Below are 23,220 nucleotides of genomic sequence, written 5' to 3'. Positions count from 1 at the left end.
CAGGAGGTGATGACGCTAGTATCGACACGCCAGTGCTTGAAGCTTCCAGCCTCAGTACTTTTAAGTATGCGTCGGTTGTAAGAACAACGCACGATACAAAACTAGACGAGTGGACACTCTGGGATGACTATGAGCTCCTCTCGCTACAGCTCTGTGACAGATCTATCATGGACATCCAGCAACTGGGACGTGGGGGGTTTGCTACTGTTTGGCTTGTTCGCTACCGAAATCTTCAACTTCTTGCATCGAAGCGTCTACGATCGGACAGAAACACAAAGAAAAATGTGGCAGCTTTCGTCGAGGAGATCAAACTTGTGGCTAACTTTGATCACCCAAATATTGTGAAGTTTGTCGGTGCCGCGTGGACAGTGGAGAGTGATCTACAGATGGTTCTCGAGTATATGGATGGCGGTGATCTACGTCGGTATTTATCCAGTCCAACAACGCCTACAGGATGGACACACCACAAGTTTGACATCGCTATTAGTATCATCGAGGCGCTGGTGTATTTGCACTCATTCGTGCCGCCATTACTCCATCGCGATGTCAAGTCGAAAAACGTACTTCTGTCTTCAAGGCTCAAGGCAAAACTGAGTGATTTCGGCAAGTCCCGCTTTCGGTCAGACAGCAATTCAATGTCAGGTGGAGTTGGCACAAGTCGATGGTTAGCGCCCGAAGTTATTCGTGGAGATACCGACTATGGTCGCTCTGCTGATATTTACAGCTTTGGTGTCTTGTTGACGGAGCTGGACACGAACAGAATACCGTACAGCAACATTCGTGGCCCCAACGGTAGGGCCCTATCAGATACGACAATTATGCGTCGAGTCGCAAGTGGAGCACTGTATTCAAAGCTTCGGAGTACGTGTGAGGTTCAACTGAAAAAATTAGTGAAACGCTGTCTCGCTGGGAACCCACACAAACGACCAGCAGCGTCGGAAGTTGCCGATGAACTGCGAGTAATTCAGCACAAAATGGCGGCTTCTCTCTCTAAGCAGGCACCATGGACGACCGACTTTATTGGGCGCTAGTACTGTAGTTGCTCATAATTATTTATAAACATTTATTTCAGCTATGTTTTTTTCTAATTAACGCGAATAACAAACTCGTGTCTACACTGTAAATATATTCCGTTAAAGCATGTACTTGAAGAAGAAAGTGTTTTAACATTTCCTTCAGTGTTTTATCCACAATGAACTCTTGCAATTGATTGCAGGACTTGTTGCAAGAAAAACCTTTTTGAAAAAAATAAAGATACTTTTATTGATTCGTATCGATAATTTCCATTTTATTTTTGCTTAAATTACATTTTTTGAGTGAAGCTTTATGGTAAATCTGGATATTTCACGCTGACCCGAAGTGAAAATGCTTATTTATTTATGTGCGTATAAACAAATTCTACTACGTAGTACAGTAGTAGCAGGAAACACCTTTTAAATGTTAATGATTGTGCAAAGCAGTTGGCAAAGTTCATTGTGCGAATGTGGTTCGATCTTGCTTCATCATTTTTCCCCTAAACGAAGTTGTTGGGGTTTCGTTCGTAAGCTTTCCTCACTTTCTTTAAATACAGACTTCCTAGTTTCTTTGCCAAGCTTATTCGGACCTTGTTGACCTGCTTGATCAAGGGAAGATTCGAAAACTTCGGGGGACTGAGCAAAGCTGATAGCTTGTCGAACTGCGGAGTTGAGATAGTCCTCTCTTCTTCTACACCATCAGTTTTGGTCGCTTCATTGTTCCCTCTGAGGTAGCGATAGTCTTGGCTTTCGTGTTTGCGGTGAGTGGAAACTTCCAGGTCTTGAATCTCGACGGGGTTATCCGCAGTCGCGATTGTACCGTGGGCAGCAAGGAGAAGCACCACATAGAGGATGATACGCATTCTTGAAAGTTGACTTTTACGGTTATCTCGTTCAACCTTGAGCGTGTGAAAGACAACTGAGAAATGAGCTGTGATATTTTCATGGGATGAACCTATCCGATCGGTTGTAGCTAGAGCGGATTAGTTGCGGTGATTGCGCTACGCTACCTTTCACGTACAATTTGTAATTCGAAGCATTATACTACAAAGTGTGTATGTACGCTATCGGTATTGATAATATTGTGATTAACCGCATCTTGTTCTGGCCATTGCGAGAATTTTCTGGTCCAACCATTCCAAAATTTATCGGACCTCCGATCCTTTCGGACATGTACCATTATTATGGTATCTGCGTAAGAAAGCCAACGGACTTTATTTGATGAGTATGACAATTTTGTCTAATCATTATGTTTGGAGGAAAATAGGCAAGATTTGTGTTTTAAGATAGCGTAAGAGAGCCAACGGACTTTATTTGATGAGTATGACAATTTTGTCTAATCTTTATGTTTGGAGGAAAATAGGCAAGATTTGTCTGACTCTGTGCTCTATAGTACCGTATTCTGCGTGAAAAGTGAACGGGTCATGAACGCATAAATTACCACAAAGAATAATACCACCCGACAAGAAGGAGATGTGCAAAGGTATTGAGCTAAGATTGAATCCACCGGAGGTACAGGCAAAAAATCCATTTTATTTCAACATTTGAAATTGGCGCGCTTTTGGCGCCTTGCCCATGTATGTAATACATGCATACTATGCATGTAGCTTAACGGACCTTCACATCCCGCCGTTACTAAGCTGCCAATGCCGCCATGCCCCCCAATTCTACGAGGCGGGAAGGTGGTCACTCTCTCGTACTATGTCCTACAAGGCAATCGCTGAATGGGCCGTTAACGAGTTCTGTCTCCCAACCACTTCCGGCTAAGCCACCATGTGTTGTATTTTCAAGTCGTCAGCTACACTACTGAAGCAACCAGTGGAGAAGGCTACTCTATTCTCAAAAAAGTGATGCATGCATTAAATCGCTTAGGAGAGGGACATGCCGTGTGACGGGGTCACACAGCACCTTGCGCAAGAGGAAGTTATCTTCCGAGAGTATACAAACTCTCAGTGAACGGCAGTTCACAGGTCCCCTCTTTTATTAAAGAGAGCGAAGTGACCTAAATAAGGTAGATTGTAAACTGAGTATATTTATAGGTAGGTTAAGTTTGGGATTAATACTATCTGTTAGTTACCTGTAGAAATGCAATGTCATTTAACCAATGGTTGGCTTTGAGCGACCTTGGTACCTTGTACCAAATATCTCGGAGTATGACGTGTCATACTCCTGAAGTGTGAAGTGTCACACTTCATGTAACCAGGGTACACTTAGGGCTACGTACCCCGTTACATCCTCCCCCACTTAGGTTCGGTTTACCGACCAATCAGAATGAAGAGGTGTTCGTCACAAACTCTCATTCTCAAAGTCGAAAACCATCGACTTGGCCGCGCGAGCGCGGCGGAGGCTCACTTCACAGTTAGAGCCTCGAGCAGCAACCTGTGCGCTCTTCGTCAAGGTCTCCACTTCGACCGTTAACATGCCTCGCGGCACTGCTAAGAGCGGTGCTAAGACACGCTCCAAGGCTGCAGCCGGTAAGGCGCAGGCCAAGAGCACTAAGCCTCACGGCAAAGGCTCTGCACTCAAGGAGGCTACTCAGGTGGCCTCCGAGGCGATCGGTTCCTCGGGTGACGCGGCTGCGGACAAACGCGCAAGCAGGCGCCGCAGTCCGTCGCCCTCGTCTTCAGACAACCGTCCGAACCCTCGGTTCGTAGAACGCGAGTTCAACTCGGGCAGTGAAGACGATGCCGAGTCCGAGAGCACTCAGGATGCTCATGCGGGCTCTGTGGGAGGGCACAGCCCAGTGCCCAGTGAGCACAAAGAAGGCAGCGTGCAGTCGCCCGCTAGTGATCACGGTGATCACAGTCCCAGGACCTCTGTGCGCTCTGAGAGTCCGGCCGTTAAGGCTAAGGGCGCTCCCAAAGCCGGTGGCGATGAGGAAGAGAATCCTCGCAAACGTCTCTCGCTTGCCGAGGGTCTTGCGCGCGCTAAGGCCTCTAAAGCCGAAGGCGCCAAGCCCTCGAAGAAGCGTACCGCCTCTAAGTCTCCACTCCGCGAGGAGAAGGAGACTCGACGCTCCTATCAGAGTCTCTTCGGCTCCTTGGATGAAGAGGAGGAGAAGGAGGAAGAAGAGGAGGAGAAGGGTGCTATCGTTGAGCTTCGGGAGGTCTCGAATGACCTCGCCCAGCAGCAGGAGGAATTCCAAGCTGCCCAGCGTGTGCGTGGGGGTTCGGTGGCGGCACCCGTCAGCCAGGGAGCTGCCATCAACTCAAGAGGGTATTGGCCTCCCGAGGAGAGCTCTGGGGCTGACCTCTTCTTAGAGCTTCTCGTCGCTCCTCGTGGCCTTGTGGGCGGCCACACTTCTAGGGGCATCTATGAACGAGCCCTTGTTCAGAAAGAACAGTTGTTCGTCGACAACTTGGAGGCTGCTCGGTGTGTGCTTCTCGCGCAACACCGCATTCCCCTTAAGGACTTCACGACTTGTCGTAAGAAGCCCGAGACCCGGGGTGGTCTCTATCCTGTTTGGGGATACCCCTGGGTTATGCCCGAGAACTGTCCCACGTGGAGTTCTTGTGAGGACATGTTCTGGGCGTGGGTGGAGACTCTCAAGTACTCGCCCACGGAGTTATGGGAACTCCATGAAGATCAGCAGCTGCCCCACATCCTGGACCAGCGTGATCTTCGTGTGAGGTTTGCCCACTTGATCAGCAAGCGTATGCTGCCAAGGGACATCCTGAAGCCCGCGGCTTCTAGCGCTCACGGTGAGCGCGGGTACGGTATGTATTCATCGACCGTACCCGTTCGGGCAAGAAGCCCCGGACTACTTATGAAGCTGCCGCCGCTTCTGTTCCCAGATTGCGACAGCCTTCGGGCAGTCAATCAGGAGCCGTTCAATCGGCTCCCACGAATTCTCGGAGTGGGCATAACCCCTCCACTTCACGAGGAGCTGTCGCTTGCCGCGACACCGTTGCTCCTGGAGGATCCGCTCCACGTGGAAGTGGGCTTCTCCATTCCGGTCAAGCAGGGGCGGAGGTGCCCTCGTACGAGTACGAGTACTCGGCGCCTCCCGAGAGCCACTCTCGTCCGAGTGCTCCGACGGCGGGTCCGACACAGGACCCTGAGGTTGACCGCCTCCGTCAACGTGTCCTCGTGCTTGAGATTGCACTTGCCCTTGGAACTGGCGGTAATGCTGCCGCCCAGGCCGGGAATCAGGGCGAGCTCGCTCGTCTTGCGGGCCGCCTGAACCTGGTGGAGCGAGAGGTCGCGAGCCTGCACCTGCGGGTGGATCGCCGGGCCTCTTCGTCCGATCTGGACGAGGCCTTTCGCATGATCCGACGGATCGAGGCTTTGTTGCCACGTCCGGATCCGCCTGCGGCACACTCCCAGACGTACGCGTATGGTGCGTACCCGGCGTACTCAGCGTACTCGGCGTATGGCGCCGGGGTCCGTTCGTATGGAGCCCCTCCGGCGTACGGTCTTGACCGCAGCCTTGCCGTCCCGACCGAGGCTTGGGTGCCTGCTCCGACGCCCTCGTCGACGACTGTGACCGGCCCTCGCTTCGAGGAGCTGGGTCAAGGGGGGTCTGCGGGTCAAAGTACCGCTTAAGACGTCCGACATAGAACGTCGGGTGCGTCGTCATTGACTTTGGAAGGTCGATGGTGTACGACGCACCATGTCTGGCCAGGACTGCAAAAGGTCCGATGAAGCGGTGCTTCAGCTTGTTGCTGCCGACAGAGCTAATAGTGTCTAGAGGTAGGCTCCTCGTGTCTAGTAACACTAAGTCACCAATCTCAAATATACTTAAGTTTCCTCTTCCTTGTTTGTCCGAGTACTCCTTTTGTTTATCTTGGGCCGCTGCCATGGCATCGCGGACCCTGCTGACAATGTTCAGCTTGGTATCCATAAAGGATTCCACCTGTTTCCGCAGCGAAACTGGTCTCACATTCGAGACCTGGGAGGAAAGGGCTTTCCGAGCCTCTCCCCCACTTAGAATAGAGGAGTCAGTGTCTCCTCGAAAAGTGAGAGGCACTCTGGGGTGGCGGAAGCCGTTCAAGTAGAACGGCGTGAACCCCGTGGACGCGTGCACCGCGTTGTTGAGCGCAAACTCAACAACTGGAAGCTGCGACGACCACGTACGTGGCGCTGCCGCGCACACACTGCGCAGAGTGTCCTCGAGCACTCGATTGACGCGCTCTGTTTGGCCGTCTGTCTGCGGATGATCCGCAGTGGACATCTGCAGACGAGTTCCCAGTAAAGGGAACAGCGTTTTCCAAAACGCAGCAGTGAACCGCGGGTCTCGGTCCGAGACAATCGTCTCCGGGAGACCGTGATAGCGGAACACGCCATCGACGAACAACCTTGCGGTTTGTTCGCCCGTTACAGTGACGGGCAAGATGTACCATCTTGCTCAGCCGACACACGAACACCAAAATTCCGGTGTTGCCGTGTCCGTCGGCGGGAAGCCCAAAGATGAAGTCAAGACTCATCGACTTCCAGCAATCAGCCGGTACGGGCAGGCTCTGTAGTGGAGCCGAAGAGTGCCCTGCGGGTTTGACCCGCTGACATGGTTCGCATGTCTTGACGTATCGGGCGACCCACTTGTACATGTGGGTCCACCAGAAGGACTGAGAGACCGACAGAAAGGTCTTCTCGCGGCCCAAGTGGCCGCTGGAGGGCGCTTCATGCGCCTCCGCGAGGATGTCGAACTTCAGATCCTCGTCGTTGGGTACGACCACCCGTGGAGGATCAGTGGGCTCCACCCGATAATAGAGGAGGCCCTCCTTCAACTCATATCGGTGGAGCCGTGAGCGCTGTCGCGACGAGAGCCAGTCGGACTTCGCGCTCGTTCCGGCCTTAAGGAACTTGACGATAGGCGCGACAGCCTCATCGTCCCGATACGCCATGCGTATCCGATCATATAGATCCGTTGTCACCCGCGTGATGTGGGCCAACTCATAGTCGGGACGCCGAGAGAGGGCGTCCGCAAGCACGTTGAGCTTGCCCGGCTTGTATTCGACGCGGAAGTTGTATTCCGCGAAGATGGACAGCCATCTCGCCATCCTTTGGGAGAGGTGAGGCGAGTTAGTCGCCGTCCTCAAGGACGCGTGGTCTGTGTAGATCACAAAGGGCCTAGAGCCCAGAAGGTGAACACGGAACTTCACAAGGGCATATTTCATTGCCAGGAGCTCCTTGTCATGGACAGGGTAGTTCCGCTCGGCGACTTTGAGCTGCCGGGACTGGAACGAGATGACTCGTTCCTGTCCAGCCGTGTCGTCCTGCAGCAATGCACACTCGATGGCGTAATCGGAGGCATCGCAGACGACGCTAAACGGCTTCGTCTCGTCTGGCAGAGCCAGGACAGGGGCCTCTTGGAGACTGGCCTTGATGCTGTCAAAAGCACCCTGGTGCTCTTGTTCCCAGCGCCATTCGACGTCCTTCTGAAGGAGGCTCGACAAGGGCTTAGCGAAGCCCGCGTACCCAGCGCTGTACTTGTGAAGGTAGTTGGCCAAGCCCAACCACTTTCGAAGATCCTTCTGGGATCGGGGCGTCGGCCATGCTGCTATGGCCTTGACCTTGTCTGGGTCAGCCCGAACACCCACGTTGCTGACGAAGCAACCGAGAACTTTAATCTCTGGTGACGCGAAAACGCACTTGTCGATGTTGGCGTAGAGCTTGTTCGCTCGCATCACGTCCAACACTCGACGGAGGTGTCCTAGATGCACCTCCATGGCCGTCTTGCCTCCCTCGGCACGGCTATGGACGAATATGTCGTCGAAGTACGTCTGTACGAAGGTACGCAAAGGGCGGAACAATTGCGTCACCAGGCGATTGAACGTCGCCGGGGCGTTAGACAAGCCCTGCGGCATGACGAGCCACTCCCAAAGCATGCCGCTTGGAGTACTTACCGCGGTGAGCGGGATGTCACTCTCTCGCATCAGGATTTGGTAGTATCCGTCTACCAAATCCAGCGCACTGTACAGTACGCTCCCGGCCATGTTGTTCAACAACACATCCTTTCGTGGGATCGGTGTTTGGGCCGGCACCGTTGCGTTGTTCAGCTTGTTATAAGCGTGAACCAGACGCCACTTTCCGTTCGGCTTCCGAACGCAGAAAGTCGGCGTCGAGTGCGGGGATTTCGATTCCCGCACCATGCCTGCCTTCGCTTTCGCGGCGAAGAAGGCATCAATGACCTCGCACTGCTCGCGCGGGAGAGGCCATTGCCTCGTGACACAATACTTTGTGCCGGGCACGAGATCAATCTCGTGCCGTACGCCTCGATCCGGTGGGAGTTGGGTCGGTGGGTGTTTGTTCACCACGTCCGCATACTCCGTCACCAAAGGATACACCGGATCCTTGGGGTTCTTGAGAATCTCAGAACCCAAGCGCGCCTGACGCTGCTTGTTCATGTCTTCCAGGACGTTCTCGTCCAAGACAGAGGAGGAGTTCAGCTCCTCCTGAGTGGTCTCAGGTCTCATGAGTACCATCTCAGCAATCTCTCCAGCCTTGAGGTTGGCCAGGAAAGACTCAGCCGTCATTTCCTCGAGGTTCAGTATCTCCGCAACCTCTGGCAACGGTTCCAAGTGGACACCAGATGCCTTGACGGGTAAACCTGTCTCGCCATCGAAGATGTGATAACACTCTTCCACCGGCCTTGTCGGAGGAGCCCGGGCCCTGAACTCCGAGTCGCTTGAAGCGACGTCGATCGGAACGAAGCTCGGATCCGACTTGAGGCGGCGGCGGTGTCTTTGCCGACGGCGTCTGTGACGGGGAGCTTTGCTGCCCACGTCTAGGGATGTCGTCGCTACGACATCCGAGGCACTCGTGGCCTTGTGTGATACTGTTGTACCCACACAGGAAGCGTGTTCAACGCCTTTCTCTTCAGTTAAGGTCTGGGCGACCGCGTGTGGCACTGTGTTACCCACACAGGAAGCATGTTCAACGCCTTCCTCTTCAGTTAAGGTCTGGGCGACCGCGTGTGGCACTGTGTTACCCACACAGGAAGCGTATCCGACGTCTTCCTCTTCAGTTAAGGTCTGGGCGACCGTGAGTGGAACTCTGTTACCCACTCTGAACACGCTGTTCTCAGTGTTCATGACAGCTGCAGCTGTCTGCGGAACTAAGTTACCCGCCTGTGGACCTAAGTTACCCACTTGGCCGACGCCTCTTCTGGGCGCGGCCACCATCAAAACATCCTTGGAGTCGTCATATACGTCGACGACTCCCAAGCATCTGCCGGATGCTTTGGTACCCTGGCAGCCCTCGCGGGCGCCCCGGGTCCTGACAGAGGTGGGAACATGACTCACCAATGCTCTGTCGGACTGCGCAGGGCGGCTGGCACCGATTGCCTTGCCTCGCCAGTCGATCCAGGGCTCGTGCTTCTCAAGCCAGGGCATGCCCAGGTTCATATCATATGGATCCATATCGAGAACAGTGAGCTGTTCGAGGCTGTCAAAGTCTTCAAACTTGACAGCCAGATCCACTTGGACGTTGGGGACAGTGACGACCTTCCCGTCGGCCAGTTGCACTGACACCGTCCCGTTGCCCTTGCTTTCTCTCAAAGCTTCGGACAACTTGTTGCTGTTACGAGCAACCGTCTGGCGGCGTGCGAAATTCTTCGACGCCCCAGAGTCAATCAAGATTCTAAAGGGATGATCGTATCCCCGTACACATCCGTGTACTACGAGCAACCCGCCGCTGCTCTTCGCCGATTCGAGAGTGCGAAGACTCTCAGGGGCTAAGTCCCCGTGGTACGCGCCACCCGCGCACCCATCACGAAGACTTAGTTCTTCCCCAGTAGGGCGCCCCGCCCCTACTGGCTCCCTGCGCTCCCCTGTCCCCGGGATCCTGGCTTCTGCCAGCGACCCTTGAGGACGGGCTTGGGGAAGGACCGTCTACGGAGTCTTTCCGCGAGACAGTCGCGCTTGAAATGGCCCATCTTCCCACAGCCGAAGCAGCGGATGTCACGCTGTTCGGCGGACCCGAGGTCCATGGGAACTGGTCCGTTGGGGCTTGTTCGACCGAGAGCCGACAAGGAGCTCCCAGGCCACGCTGAGGCCGGCGTACGCGCCTGGCGATGGCTGTACTCTTCTTGAAGAGCCACTTGAATCGCCTCTTCAAGGGTGCTTGCCTGCACCCGGAACAGCTGAGTGCGTGCGGGGCCCACTCGAAAGCCGTCCATGAACACAGTCATCTTGATGTGTTCATTGAGTGAGTTTCCCACTAGGGACGCCGTGGGCTCCCGTATCTCTTGCACATATTCGTGCAGTTCGCGCCTTCCTTGTTTACACGCGAGGAAGCGCGAACGCTGGCGGTACTCGTAGTTCGCCGGGAGGAACGCGGCTCGGAGCTGTTCGCACAGCTGAGCCCAGGATGTGAAACATCCAGGGGATGTTGCTTCCCGAGTGTACACCCAACTCTTAGCACGATCGCTAAGGTTGGAGAGTGCAAAAGCAGCACGCAGTTGCTCGGTCGAGATCAGAGCCGCGTCCATCGCGAGCTCTACTTCTCGGACCCAGAAGTGACGGTTCTCGCCTTCCTTCCCTTCATACGGCTTTACCTTCAGCCGTATTGGCTTCGGGTGAGGCGGATTTGCTTCCGCCGCCGGAGCCTGCAGGTTCTCCCGCACATGCGCGATGAGGCCCTGCTCGTACGCGTCGAATGCATTGACGCGCTCGAGCTGCTCAGCCGGTGTTGACACCACCAGGCTCTGCAGGGCCTCCATCCCGAAGATGCCTGCCATCTTCCGAACCGACTCGAACTGAGAGTCGTTCAAATAGGAGAAGTCGTTCCTATCCATGGCAACGAACTTCGGAGGTTCAGGTAGTCTACCCGCGATGGCGTGGATTGACTACAAGTGCTACCAAGTGTGACGGGGTCACACAGCACCTTGCGCAAGAGGAAGTTATCTTCCGAGAGTATACAAACTCTCAGTGAACGGCAGTTCACAGGTCCCCTCTTTTATTAAAGAGATCGAAGTGACCTAAATAAGGTAGATTGTAAACTGAGTATATTTATAGGTAGGTTAAGTTTGCGTTTAATACAAACTGTTAGTTACCTATAGAAATGCAATGTCATTTAACCAATAGTTGGCTTTGAACGACCTTGGTACCTTGTACCAAATATCTCGGAGTATGACGTGTCATACTCCTGAAGTGTGAAGTGTCACACTTCATGTAACCAGGGTACACTTAGGGCTACGTACCCCGTTACATGCCGAGCCTTATAAAGTGGATTTACTTACTGCTGAGAGGAAGGTGAGCGCGACAACCATTCAATCAGGCGTTCACTATTCACGCAGAATAATGTATACTAATAGTACTGTAATACTACAGATTCAGCACAGAACGACAAATCTTGCCTATTTTCCCCCAAACATAATGATTAGAGAAAAGTACCGGATTCGTCAAATAAAGTAAATGGTGTACAGATTATGTACACCATTTCCCGGCCAAGTTGCCAATTTTACCAGCCATCGTGCAATTGGCCCTTGTGTGATCTAATTTAAGGCTGTGTGTAGTCACACCATTTTTAATTTTAGGCCACGGTAGTTGGCAAAAAACGATTTTCCCACGACTTGCATTTCTGCCCATCCCACTTTTCAAGACCTGGTCAAATACATAGAGCCAACGTTACCGCATCGAACTTCGATACCCTTCGATTCGAAGGGCATGGCTCATAGTGCTTCCAGAAATGAAGCCCTCCACAACATGTTTCTTATTGTAGGACACTTTAAATGTTGTTTATGGTGCTGTGAATGCTGTAGTCGTTGTTTGGCTTTGCTTATGCATTTTTTCTCCTCTTAATTTGGGGTACCTTAAAGCGTCAGAACATTCGGTAGCATAGGCTCCATGTATTTGAATGGGTTTGTAACCTGCTTGAAAAGTGTGATGGGCAGAAATGCAAGTCGTTGGAAAATCGGTTTTACCATGCAAATCGCCAAATACGGTATCGGTAGCCTAAAATTAAAAATGGTGTGACTCCACACAGCCTTAAATTAGATCACACAAGAACGAGCCATTTGCACGATGGTTGGTAAAATGAGAGTGGCTACGTACACAGTAACTAAAAAGTCCAATAGAGTGATACCATGTATCCATTCATAATCCCAACAGCACTTATTCCTAACCCAAGACCATCACTCTGGAGAGCGCGAATTCATGGTGATAAATCTTCCCCTACAAATTCAGAAATTAGCAGACTGCTAGCCGCTTTCGGAGCTCCAGCCACGAGGATGTCGCGGCGACCATCTAGCGTCTCAACCCTGTCCGACGAGAATGAGGGTATGAGGGAGAGTCGTGTCTGGGTGCTAAGTAGCTACAGTAGTTCCAGTAGTCCCAGTAGCTCAAGCATCGACAGCGATGAAGACACGTGTACGAGAAATCCCTCCAGGTTAATGTAGTTACGCATCCTCTCTCTCCATTAAGTTCTTTAAGAAATAAGTAAAAAAAAGTAAAAAAAAAAGATATTTTTTGGTTAAAACTCTAAGTGATTCTCAAGGAAAGACAATCACTCCTTACTGCTGAGCTTGTTCTGCGCCAGCGCTGGTCTGGTTTTGGCAGGAAACCTGATGAAGCCCGACTGTCAGCTGGTGAGGCTTTCCAAGCGGATGACTCATAGAAAGGGCAAAACTGTGGCAGCCGTCCTGGACTGTGGACGGTGGACACAAACTCGCACTGAGACTGTGTACGTAGCCTCTGTCTTGGTAAAATTGGCAACTTGGCCGGGAAACGGTGTAGAGAGCCTGTTGTGCCTAGTCTCTAGGCGGCTCAGAATCGCTTAAAACGGCCTGTGGGCTTAGAAAATCGATTAAAAACTGAAAACAAGCAAATTACACTCGAGAGTCATGTGCTCTGTAGCAGGCAAAAAAAAAATTAAGCCGACCAGTTACTACTGCGCGCATTGCATTGGGCAACCAACTTCCAGTATAACTCTGCCGTTTGGCAGGCCAGAATCTCTCTATCAGTCAGCGATACACAGCCACACATAGTGACTCCACACAGCCTTAAATTAGATCACACAAAAATGGGCAATTTGCACGATGGTTGATAAAATTGGTAACTTGTCCGGGAAATAATGTAGAGAGTCGGTTGTGTTTTGTCTATAGGCGGCTAAGAAACACCTAAAACGGCCTGTGGACTGAGAAAATTGATTAAAAAACTGGAAAAAAAGCAAACTACACTCGAGCGTCATTGGCTCAGTAGCAGGCAAATAAAAAATCAACCGAACTTGGCAATCAGTGTTGGCAGGAGGGACTTTACTTTCTGGCCAATGAATGGCCGAAACGTGGTTTTGGCACTAGGTTTCGGCCAAACGGCCATGGACGGGTCGGCCGATTGGACGGCCAAAACTGCATCAACAGGCTCAGTGCTTAACCCTTCTACTACGACATTACGGATAATCCGGAATCTAATTTATAGAGGTGAAACTGTTCCGAGATGTCCGCAACACCATTCGAGGAACGACAATTCGGCATATTGAATTTTGTATCCGATAAATTTAAACGCGTTAAGTGTAAGCTGCACATCACATGCGACACGGGATTGTCAGAAAGCGGTTAGGTTTACAGATATAAGGAGTCAAGAGACTCTCCCAGCCCTCCATTTGGAAATCAGCACCGGAGAAGAGACCGTCACTCCTGAAGATATTCACCTTCGAGAAATCGTTCAACCAGATATGGCCCCCCGGTGGCAACCTCGCGGGATCGGAAGGCGTGGACTACGTTGAAGGTAAGACTACCGATGCGAATATGCTGTATCGGCAACTAACCGTGTACGCTTGTCGGGTGAGATGAGTCTGCTTCGCTACTGCCGCCGTAAAGGATGGCTTGCCTTCGAGCCAGCTTCGACGCCGACCATCGCCGAGCCCGAGCAACCCAAAAATACTCCTGGTCCGTCCGAGACTACGTCAGCACTGTCTGAAGAGAATCCCGCGCGGTGTGAAGCAGATTCCGAAGCGGTACCTGCGCCGTCCGAGCCTGGATTAGCTGCACCCGTTGCCGCACCGAAGGAAGCTGCTGCGAAGAACACTGCGATTGATTGGCCCAGGCCTGCTGCCAAAGCCACTGCCCCAGCGAGAGCGTCGACTATCTCAAGCGTACCACCTGCACCTGGCAAGGCCAGAGGTTCTAGCAGACCACGACCCGCAAGCAAGGCAGCTAGTTCGGCACACGACATTGAAACGGATCCGCAACCTCGACCGAAAGGCAAGCGCAAGACATCGAGTACAAGAACGTCTACGAAACGACCCCGTACTGGTACGTTTGAGTTTTTGATGCTGACTGTTGCGAAATATATACTAAATTTCTTGTTGCTGATTGTGCAGCTCCTGGTGTTCAGGAAACGACCTCACGTACCACGTATAATACCCCGCAACCTGTTCCGGATACCCCTGTCGAGGTTGAGGAAACTCCTGAATCGTCTATTACGGCGGTACCCACTCCGGCAGCAGTTCTAAGCGCGGAGCAATCTGGTATTTCTCTAGATGACTTCGATTCGGATAACTTCTTGGATGCACTGCGACGGGACCGGCTGTTTGGGCCAACTGATGCTGATGATATAAACATTGGAGGTGGCGACTGGTTGCTCCCTCTAGATTCCGAAGCGGAAGGTAACGAAGAGTCCATTCTGGCGGACGAAAACGATGAAGTGGACGAGGCAGTTGCTGCTGCTGTTGATGACCAAGTTGATGACGACGTGGCAACTGAGCGTGACGAAGTGCCAGTGGAGTTTGACGTGACTGGTCCAGCGATTGACAGACTTCAAGCAGAGGGGTGGGAGGTGTTCGATGAACGCCACGCGGACCAAGTGCGACACGATGCATTACCCCTCAACGACGGCCCATCTGGTCCAACCCGATCTGCGCTGGCATACGCGGAGAATCCTATCGCGATATTTTACTTTTTTCTGCCGAAGGAGCTGTGGCGAAAGATTGCAGCCGAGACGAACAAGTACCGTAAGGACAGCATCGACAGTACTTCGCAGCAAATGCGTGCACGGGCACGTCAGCAGCGCGAACGCGTCCCCTCAACAATAGTGCTGACCATTGATGAGTACAAGTCAAAACTAGCGCGCAAGCCATCCATCCGGCCCCACGAGATCATTCAGCTCATCGGTTTGCTTATCGCACGAGCACTAGAGCCACGCCGAGAGAGTCTAAGTCGGCACTGGGTCACGAAGGTCGAGGGTGCACTCGCGCAGCGGCACGTTTGGCCAGTTCTTGAGTCGGAAAATGGTTCCAAGACATGCGCGGTATCTCCACTTCAACGACAACGAACGACAGTCCGACAGTGGGGACCGGGCCTTCAAATTCGGCCCGTGGCTCAAGCGTTGCAGAAGACGTTCTTCAGAGGATACCAAATGGGTGCACGAATTTTGTTCGACGAAGGGATGATGCCGATGCGTCATCGCCGCAACCCAATGCGCCAGTACATGCCGGCAAAGCCAAACAAGTGGGGCACCAAATTTTACCTGACGTGCTGTGCAGACACCGCCTACTGCTCCAGGTACGAAGTACGATTGTTACGGATATCTGTCTTACAAGACGGATATCCGTAGTAATTATAATCTGTCTGGTCCGTAATGTATTATGTATGTGCCGTAATATCTCGCTAGCCGAACTGTGTCGTACTGTGTAGATTGGATATTTATTGCGGCAAGGCAAAGCAAGACGAAGAGGCTGTCGCGCAGCAATCTGTGATCAAGAATAATTCCAAAGTCCTTCGTGGGCAGCCTTCACAGCACCTCATTTGCACTGACAACTTCTATGGGCCCTCGCCACGTGGGAACTATCAGGAAAGATCGCAAATGCTGGTGTGCGGCCATTGAGTTCAAGCAAAAGAGACGACCGAAGCGTATGCCGCGCGGAGCGTGCAAGATGGCTGTGTGGAAGAGGCGCCGTGACTTCGCTGCGCTTACAAGGCTGGATAATAAGCCTGTTAGTTTTTTGGCGACGGGGTGCTCAACACATACCACTCAAGTCTCCCGTAGAGAGCGCGATGGCTCCATTTCTGCCATGCCCCCAGCTTGTGCGAGACTACCTAGAGGCGATGGGGGGAGTAGACGTTCACGGCCCAGCTACGCCTGCAGCGATACTCCATCCCAACGCTTGATTCGCATGCGGAAGTACTACAAGACGATATTTCTCGGTATCGTTGATATTGCAATGGTGAACGCGTTCATCGCCCACAAGATTGCGATGCGCAGCCGCGGGAAACCGGTGCCGACCCATGCGGCATTCATGCGGCGGCTGCATACCGATCTGCTGAATCAAGCAAGTGAGGATTTTGCTGCTGGTGACGACTTAGCAGATCTAGTTACAGAGCCTATCCCATGTCAACCTCACACACTCGAGAAGACCGAGGAGTGAAGCGTCGTCAGTGGTTGTGCAATGTGTGCTCAGCGTACGCTGGGCCCGGCGTACGGAGCTACGAGACCAGCTACTTCTGTGCTTCGTGCTCAACGGTCAAGAAGGGGAGAGTCACCTTGTGTAACAAGGCGCGCAGATTGGAGCACGGAAGCGCTCTAACATGCAATGAGGTGTGGCACCAGAGCTGGAAGAACGGCATGGTCATCCCCCCAGAGATGCAGCACAAGTTCAGGTTTGTTAGGAAGCGTAGGCCCGAAGTTGAGAGCGAGGTCGACGAGGAGTAAGTGAATGAGCAGTTGTGTGGGTGCTGGCCTCTTAGTTTTGTCTCGTTGTTGCTGTACGGTGTAACGGTTTTGCAGGGAGATCGCAATTGAAAGTTTTATGGACAGGTTCTGTTCTGCACATCATTCACAATTAGCCAATCACATGCCATAATCTGGACACGTGTCACGCGAAACGGCTCACAACTTGGTAAATTGTACTGATATTCCGGCATACGTTAGCTCATATATTAGGAATTACGGATACTCCGGAATAATCTTCGGATTAGAGGGGTTAAAAGCCGAGACCAATGCCGAGCCACCGCCCGGGAGAGCGTCCTGCTTGTCCTGAAAGCGCTCACTTTGTGATACTGGTCGATCTGGGGCAGGATAAAGGGGCTACAAGTATTGTGAGTGCAGATACTGCAGAGCTGCCTACGACAACGATACCACAAACATCTCACCAATCGCAATTGTGGCTAGGCCTCGGAGCTACAGAAGTCATCTGTCCAAATGCGACTATTTTGCTGCTACACGGATACAGCCGGCGTCGCCCATTTCAGCAGAATCGACTCCTACACATAATCAGCCAGCTGTAACTCCATCAGGCGAGCAATCTGTTGAGCAATTTCCATAAGTCAGTAGTTACTACTGAGATCGGGTGATTTGATTTGGTGCGTGTAAAGTACTGATCAGTAGTTGTCCCAAGCGTTAGATGTGTTACGCCTGGGTAGTAGCATAATAGTATTAATAATACACAGTGATGCTCAACCATCGAATGCATGAAGTAGAGCAACATGCTCTTACAAAACAACTTTCTCATTTCCATTTTATCCACGCCATGGCCCCTGTACTCCGCAACCTCTCGAAGAAGAAATTGGGCCGACCCAAAAAGCGCCTGCCCCGAACCTGCCCATCCTGCAAGGTCACCTTTAGCTCCGACTAAGCTAAAGAACCATTTAAACCGTCAACGCGGATGCGGTCCCAAGGTCGTAGCTCTTCAAAAGGCAAAAAGAAAAGAAGCGAACCGGTATTACAGAAAGGTAAATTCAATTAAAAAAAAATTAGACAAGGTGGGGATGTGGGATTTTGAGTACTTTGGGCGACGAGGCCATGGAAAAGCCTAAGTAGAGGTTGTTTTGGAGACAACTTGTCCACTGCCAAGGGATTGGCTCAGTTAGACTGGACGCAGGTAGTAGATCTTCGCTAGAGTGATATTGAGTGTGTGTAGCACGATAGAAGTACTATTACCTATTGTGAAGTGGTAATATTAGAATATCATTTACTACAGGTTGTTCTGTGATTCCCACACGCATGACGTGGTTGTGAGCAAATTAAAGCGAGTAACCTTCCAGCTTCCGTCAGCTCCGTTGACATTGATAGCAAACGGGCACTCAATTTCGTCATAGGAGGTGTTCTTGTCGAAGAATTGCTGACCATTCAGCTTTTTGCAGACATACTTTGCATTTCCACTATCGTTTGCCTTGCTACTGAAGCTTTTGACAAACAACTGAAAGCCGGACGATTGAGCAAGTTCTTTGCAGCGTTCTTGAATTGCCTTTTGAGATCCGTGAGTCTCGATCCCGATGTTCTCTCGCCGCTGCTACGCCACACCGTAGTTGCTCTTGCTACAGTCTGTCACTCCAATTGGTACATCTTGTCTCAACAAGCCAAGCGACCTGGCCATATCCAGCTCTGACACGTTCACCACGAAAGGAGCCGACCCGAAAGTGCGAGCTTTTCGTGTTCGAGAGCGGAGCATTCGGTCAGTGTATTGTGTGCCTCGTGGAACTAACGAGCTGGTGAGAGGAAACAGAGAAATGGGCTTGTAGCAGTGAGAAACGAATGCACGACGACAACAATAGAAACCAAGTCAACGTCTGTTGAGTGCCGTTGAATTTCCATATTAGATTAAAAAAATGTTGTTAGCATGCGCATCATATGTAGAATACTATACTATTTAATTTGAATATGAAATGAAGTACTATTTCATAACTACTGAGATTCGCTGACAATAGCAGTATTTACAAATCAAATCACCCGATCTCAGTAGTAACTACTGACTTATGGAAATTGCTCCAATCTGTTTCCAACAGAACACGCTCCCAGAGCGCTACTGTTTGCTGTGATCGGACAGGCGCCCGTGCTCCAATGGAATACGAGCCCGACGTACCTTGATGCTCGCGCAGCCCCCCCCCCGCGAATCTCAAAAATGCGTTCTCCACGAAGTGCTATGAAACGCTCCCGCCAACGTTTTAACAGGCGCTCCCCATTGACCAGTATAAAGCCAGCTCCAGTTAAAAAGAAGCCGAAACGTCAGCTTTCAAGAGATGACATTAAGCAACTCGAGCGTGCGTTAGTCGCAATGCACGCTGACAATCAGCTTCCTGATCGATTCGTCGAACAAGGATCAGTTTTACGTTGTTTTTAGATATTGTGTCCTGGTGTGGCAGCTATGCTTCCTTCACGTCGGATTTTGGATGGCCGACTACTAAAAGAGAACGCGAAGCGCTGCTACGAGAAAGCTATTGAAGCTCTGAGAACCATGCAACCGAATACGGGATGCTGTGTCAACCTCTCGTCTGATGTATGGATGAATATCTCTAAAGAACATTTTCTGGGAGTTCAGTTGACTCTATTCGGTGTAGCACCTATTTACGCTCTTCCACCAGCGGGTGATAGTCACGATGGCCTGGTCATCGCAGAGGAACTGGAGAAGATCATGAAGCAAGCACTCAATGAGGGCTGGGGCATCGGTGCTATTATCACGAACAATGCCAGTCAGTGTGCGAGGGCTCATCGAATATTGGCACTACGATGGCCGCAGATGATCTTCATGTTCTGTTTTGCACAATATCGTCAAGGCTATTTTGCAATCTTCATTTTGTAATGTAGCGGGGCCGCTGTGAATTGTATGAATGCATCATCTGCTAAGTGGCTCAAGCGCGCCCGGAGAATCATGTCTCAGTACTACGGCCGATCACTGTGTCTACGCTCGCTTTGTGCTACGAGATGGAACTCCGCTCAAGGCTATTTTGCCTCTTTGCTCTGCGTACAGTCGGCTTTACAAATGATTTACCGCTAGTACAAAACGGACGACGACTTCCCTGCGTGTCTTCACGTTTTGGGTGACACTGCGTTTGGAGTAAGCTAAAAACCGCGGAAGCGGTCATTGTGCCGTTGTCATACGCATCGTACATGCTTCAACGTGAAGAGAATACGGTAGGTGATGTGGTGCTGACCTACGGTGAGATCTAACGAGCGTTTATCCAGGCCAGTGTGCGTGGAGATGCGCTCGTCAAGTGCGTGGAACATCATTAATCACAGTGTGAGCTAGCCCTATTTTTACTGGGGTATGCACTTCACCCTATGTACGCTGAACATGCACGAAAAATGCCAACTACAGCGGTGTCTGGAGTTGGTGTACTGCCCAAGATAGCAGTATGTTACTATCGTAGCCTTTTTTTCTACTGAAGACATTGGTTTCATCAGGAGCGACATGCTCAAGTGGATGCAAGGAGCATTTACCAGAGCTAAGCCGAACGAGATTTAGGTTGGGCCATGGGAGTATTGTCAATATTTGGCTCAAGAAAAGCCTAGTAGTCTGCTACCGAAGCTTGCAATTGCTGTCTTATCGGTAGCCGTCATCACTGCGACGTGCGAACGTCTTTTTTAGTGAGCTTGGTCGGATTCACAGTGCGTTACGCAATCGAATGAAATCAACTAAGGCGCTCGACATTCATACTGTTGCGCAGCATGTTCGCCAGCGAACCTTGAAGAACGCTGATCGAGATCCCAAGAAAAAGCTATTGATTTTTCCGCTGGAGCGTGAAATTCTTCGTGATGCACACAGCACAATGTTTACTCCACAGCACAATGTTTACTCCGTCCCCACAAAGAAACCAAGACGCAGACCAGCTTGCAGAGGGTAGCGATGAAGAAGATCCGGGAGATGGCGTTAGTGATGCGGCCACTCTGTTGCTTTGGGGTGAGTACTTAGACGAGATGTTTCAAGATGAGGAGCTGGATACCGTCTTTGCCGAAGCTGAAACGAGCTCAAGCAGTACTTGTCGTGCTGATCAAGCTTTTGAAAAAGCTGACGAATTTGAGGAAATCGCTGCAGCGGTCATTCACAAATTTCCTGCGGATAATGTTCCAAACTTCCCTCAAGAACTAAAGCTGTCTGGATTTAAAACCCAAAATGCTACGCTTAAGGAGCTTTTTGGCATAATGACAGTGTAGTTCTTTACGAGTTTTGTCTCTCATTTTGACAGATCCTATCAATTAATTACATTGCGGCAAACCGTGAGACACAGCAAGGCACTATCTTCCGGAATGAAAAATGAACTACGATAGGTGGCTTCCATTTCATTCGAATCCTAGGGTCATTTTCCGCTACTGAGCTAGGGCGAGGAGACTGAGTTGAATTTTGGCAATATGATGTGCATATAACCTGACCAAAAGATGTTTTTCTGTCTCCCAGTATTTGTGTGCTGCCTTTATCTCAAAGCTGCGACTGCCAGTACTAGTTATCTGTAGAAGGGATCACGACGCGAATCTGAGCTAGTGATTTCGAAGTGGGCCCTGCAACGTTGATTATCGCAGTGTTACTGGTCATATCGATTGTTCAATAGCCAAGAGCCGCCGCTTTGCGACGGGGAGTGCATGCCTACTTATCGTTGTGTTCTGCCTCCGTTCTACTCGCTACGGGCCCACCTGTCTTTCGCACCTTGATAGTCGCTGCATCCAGTGTTCGCGCTGGAAAAAAAGGGACGATGAATCAATAGATAATAGCATCGAAACAAAGAAATTGATAGGAATTGCTGATTTCAAAAGCGAAATGCAGCAATCCTTTATATTTCTACACACATGCCATGTCTCGCACTTATCGTCCCCTCACCACCGTTACACGTCGATGCCGATTGCTTAGCATCTCCTTGATCTTAATCTTCGATAACACGTAGCTATGCTCTCTTTGCTGACGTAGTTAACGAGCTTCTTGTGGACCATCGCCTCGGCTGCGAGACCTCCTTGAATGCATGCCCTTGAACAAAGCGAAGTACCAGTTGGTTGTGGTAGACCGACAGAATGCTGCCGCCAAAGGCCTTCAGGTCTTTAACGAAAAACTTAAAGTCCTGCTTCCAACTTGGACGTGAACCCCTGGCTAACATGACCGTGCAGTTTGATAGAGCGATTGGTTTGCGAGCTGGTCACAAGCCCGTAGGTATCGTAGACTTGTGTGTGAAACCCACGCTTAGTCGTATACTGGTCCAGCTGCGTCTAACCTTTTTCGAGACCGAGTCTGCGTCTAACCTTCTTCGAAGCCGAGCCCACTTCCAGAGTTGCCACCTTTTATCAAATGACCGCGATTTGGAGCCAGCTATCTACGTACCAAGGTCCTTATCTGAGCTTGGCACCACTTTTTCTTTCGTTCTGCGTGTCGCTGTCGGTAGCTGAAGCCTTCAGTCACAAAATGCCTCTCACTCAGCACTGCGCGAATGTTGTTGATTTCAGTGCTGCAATCTTAATACTGCTGAGCGTTCAGAACGCTCTCGGTATTACGCTTCTCTCAGAGTCACGCTCTGATACCTCGTCTGTGTAATGAAGACTTTGAAATGAAAATTGCAATAAACAAAGTCGTTGTTTCTTAATTCCGGTATGATTTAAATAAATCACCGCAAATACGTGCTGGCCGTTAATAATAGTAAAGTCCTAGTGACATAGGTAAGGGCCAATCGGTACGGCTGGACTTTACTCTTCTGGCCGAAATCATTGGTCTTTGCCAACACTGGTCTACAGGCGGCTCAGTATCGCCTATAACGGCCTATGGGCTGAGAAAATTGACAAGCAAATTACACTCGAGAGCCATGCGCTCTGTATCAGGCAAATAATAAAATTAAGCCGAACTTGACTATTATACGGATAAATTAAGTGTCTGGATACTTTTTAAAATTGGCATCCCGTCACGTCTGAGCGCATTTCATTGGGCATCCAACTTCCAATGAAATTCTGCCGTTTGGCAGGCCAGAATCTCTCTTTCAGTCGGTGATACACAGCCACATATAGACTACATCGTACCCGACATTGAGGTCGAAACCCTACTTGCTCTTTTTTCGACGATACTGCGCAGACCTTAGGATGGTTGTCTCAAGTTGCACTGCCGCATGCAGCGTGTACACACGGCGCCACGTCAGTCACCCCCCCCCCCCTCCAACCTCCCTATATGACGGTGTAGCTCAATAAATACAGCGCAGGGTCTTGCCCCGAGAATGTTGGCTCGACTCCAACCGCTGTTATTCTGTGGTTTGTGTATTGTTGTTTGCCTGGATTGTTGATTACCTCGAGTACGTCCTGTGTGTATCCAGGGGCGGGATCCCTAATTGCTGCGGTCTCGAGCAGGCGCGGGTGGCGCTCAATCTTGCTGTTCAGGACTCCCGCGCGGTGGAGAGTGCAGAGGTGCTTGAGGACGGCGGCTGAGCCGCGCGATGTGATCTTCCGCTCGGCTAAAAATGCAAGAACTGCTTTCTCCGCCCGTTTGGCCAAGTCGAGAGCCTAATCGCGGTAGTCATGCGCTGTCGTGTAAAGCTCGAAGCCGTCGTCCAAGAAGGGTTTCATGAAAGCCGCAAACAGCTTCGCGTCCGACT

At 51.0% G+C, this 23,220-nt stretch overlaps 3 protein-coding genes across 3 annotated transcripts; 2 read left to right on the top strand and 1 right to left on the bottom strand.

The window, feature by feature from the left end:
* Positions 1-401: 401 nt before the first annotated feature.
* Positions 402-882, top strand: PITG_07737 (protein kinase; the record flags this gene model as incomplete). Its single annotated transcript, XM_002904625.1, has 3 exons — positions 402-607; positions 659-731; positions 808-882. The coding sequence occupies 3 exons, from the start codon at positions 402-404 to the stop codon at positions 880-882; spliced, it is 354 nt and encodes a 117-aa protein (XP_002904671.1).
* A 631-nt stretch (positions 883-1,513) lies between these two features.
* Positions 1,514-1,876, bottom strand: PITG_07736 (secreted RxLR effector peptide protein, putative; the record flags this gene model as incomplete). Its single annotated transcript, XM_002904624.1, has 1 exon — positions 1,514-1,876. One exon carries the CDS (start codon positions 1,874-1,876, stop codon positions 1,514-1,516), a length of 363 nt encoding a protein of 120 aa, XP_002904670.1.
* Positions 1,877-19,535: 17,659 nt separating this feature from the next.
* Positions 19,536-20,113, top strand: PITG_07733 (uncharacterized protein; the record flags this gene model as incomplete). Its single annotated transcript, XM_002904623.1, has 4 exons — positions 19,536-19,633; positions 19,723-19,810; positions 19,904-19,997; positions 20,085-20,113. The coding sequence occupies 4 exons, from the start codon at positions 19,536-19,538 to the stop codon at positions 20,111-20,113; spliced, it is 309 nt and encodes a 102-aa protein (XP_002904669.1).
* Positions 20,114-23,220: the final 3,107 nt, after the last annotated feature.

This window comes from Phytophthora infestans, genomic scaffold (genome assembly GCF_000142945.1).
Source record: "Phytophthora infestans T30-4 supercont1.11 genomic scaffold, whole genome shotgun sequence".
In the NCBI taxonomy this organism is placed as follows: Eukaryota; Oomycota; class Peronosporomycetes; order Peronosporales; family Peronosporaceae; genus Phytophthora; species Phytophthora infestans.
Note: the sequence above shows the minus strand (reverse complement) of the source record. Positions and strands in the feature narration are given on the sequence as shown.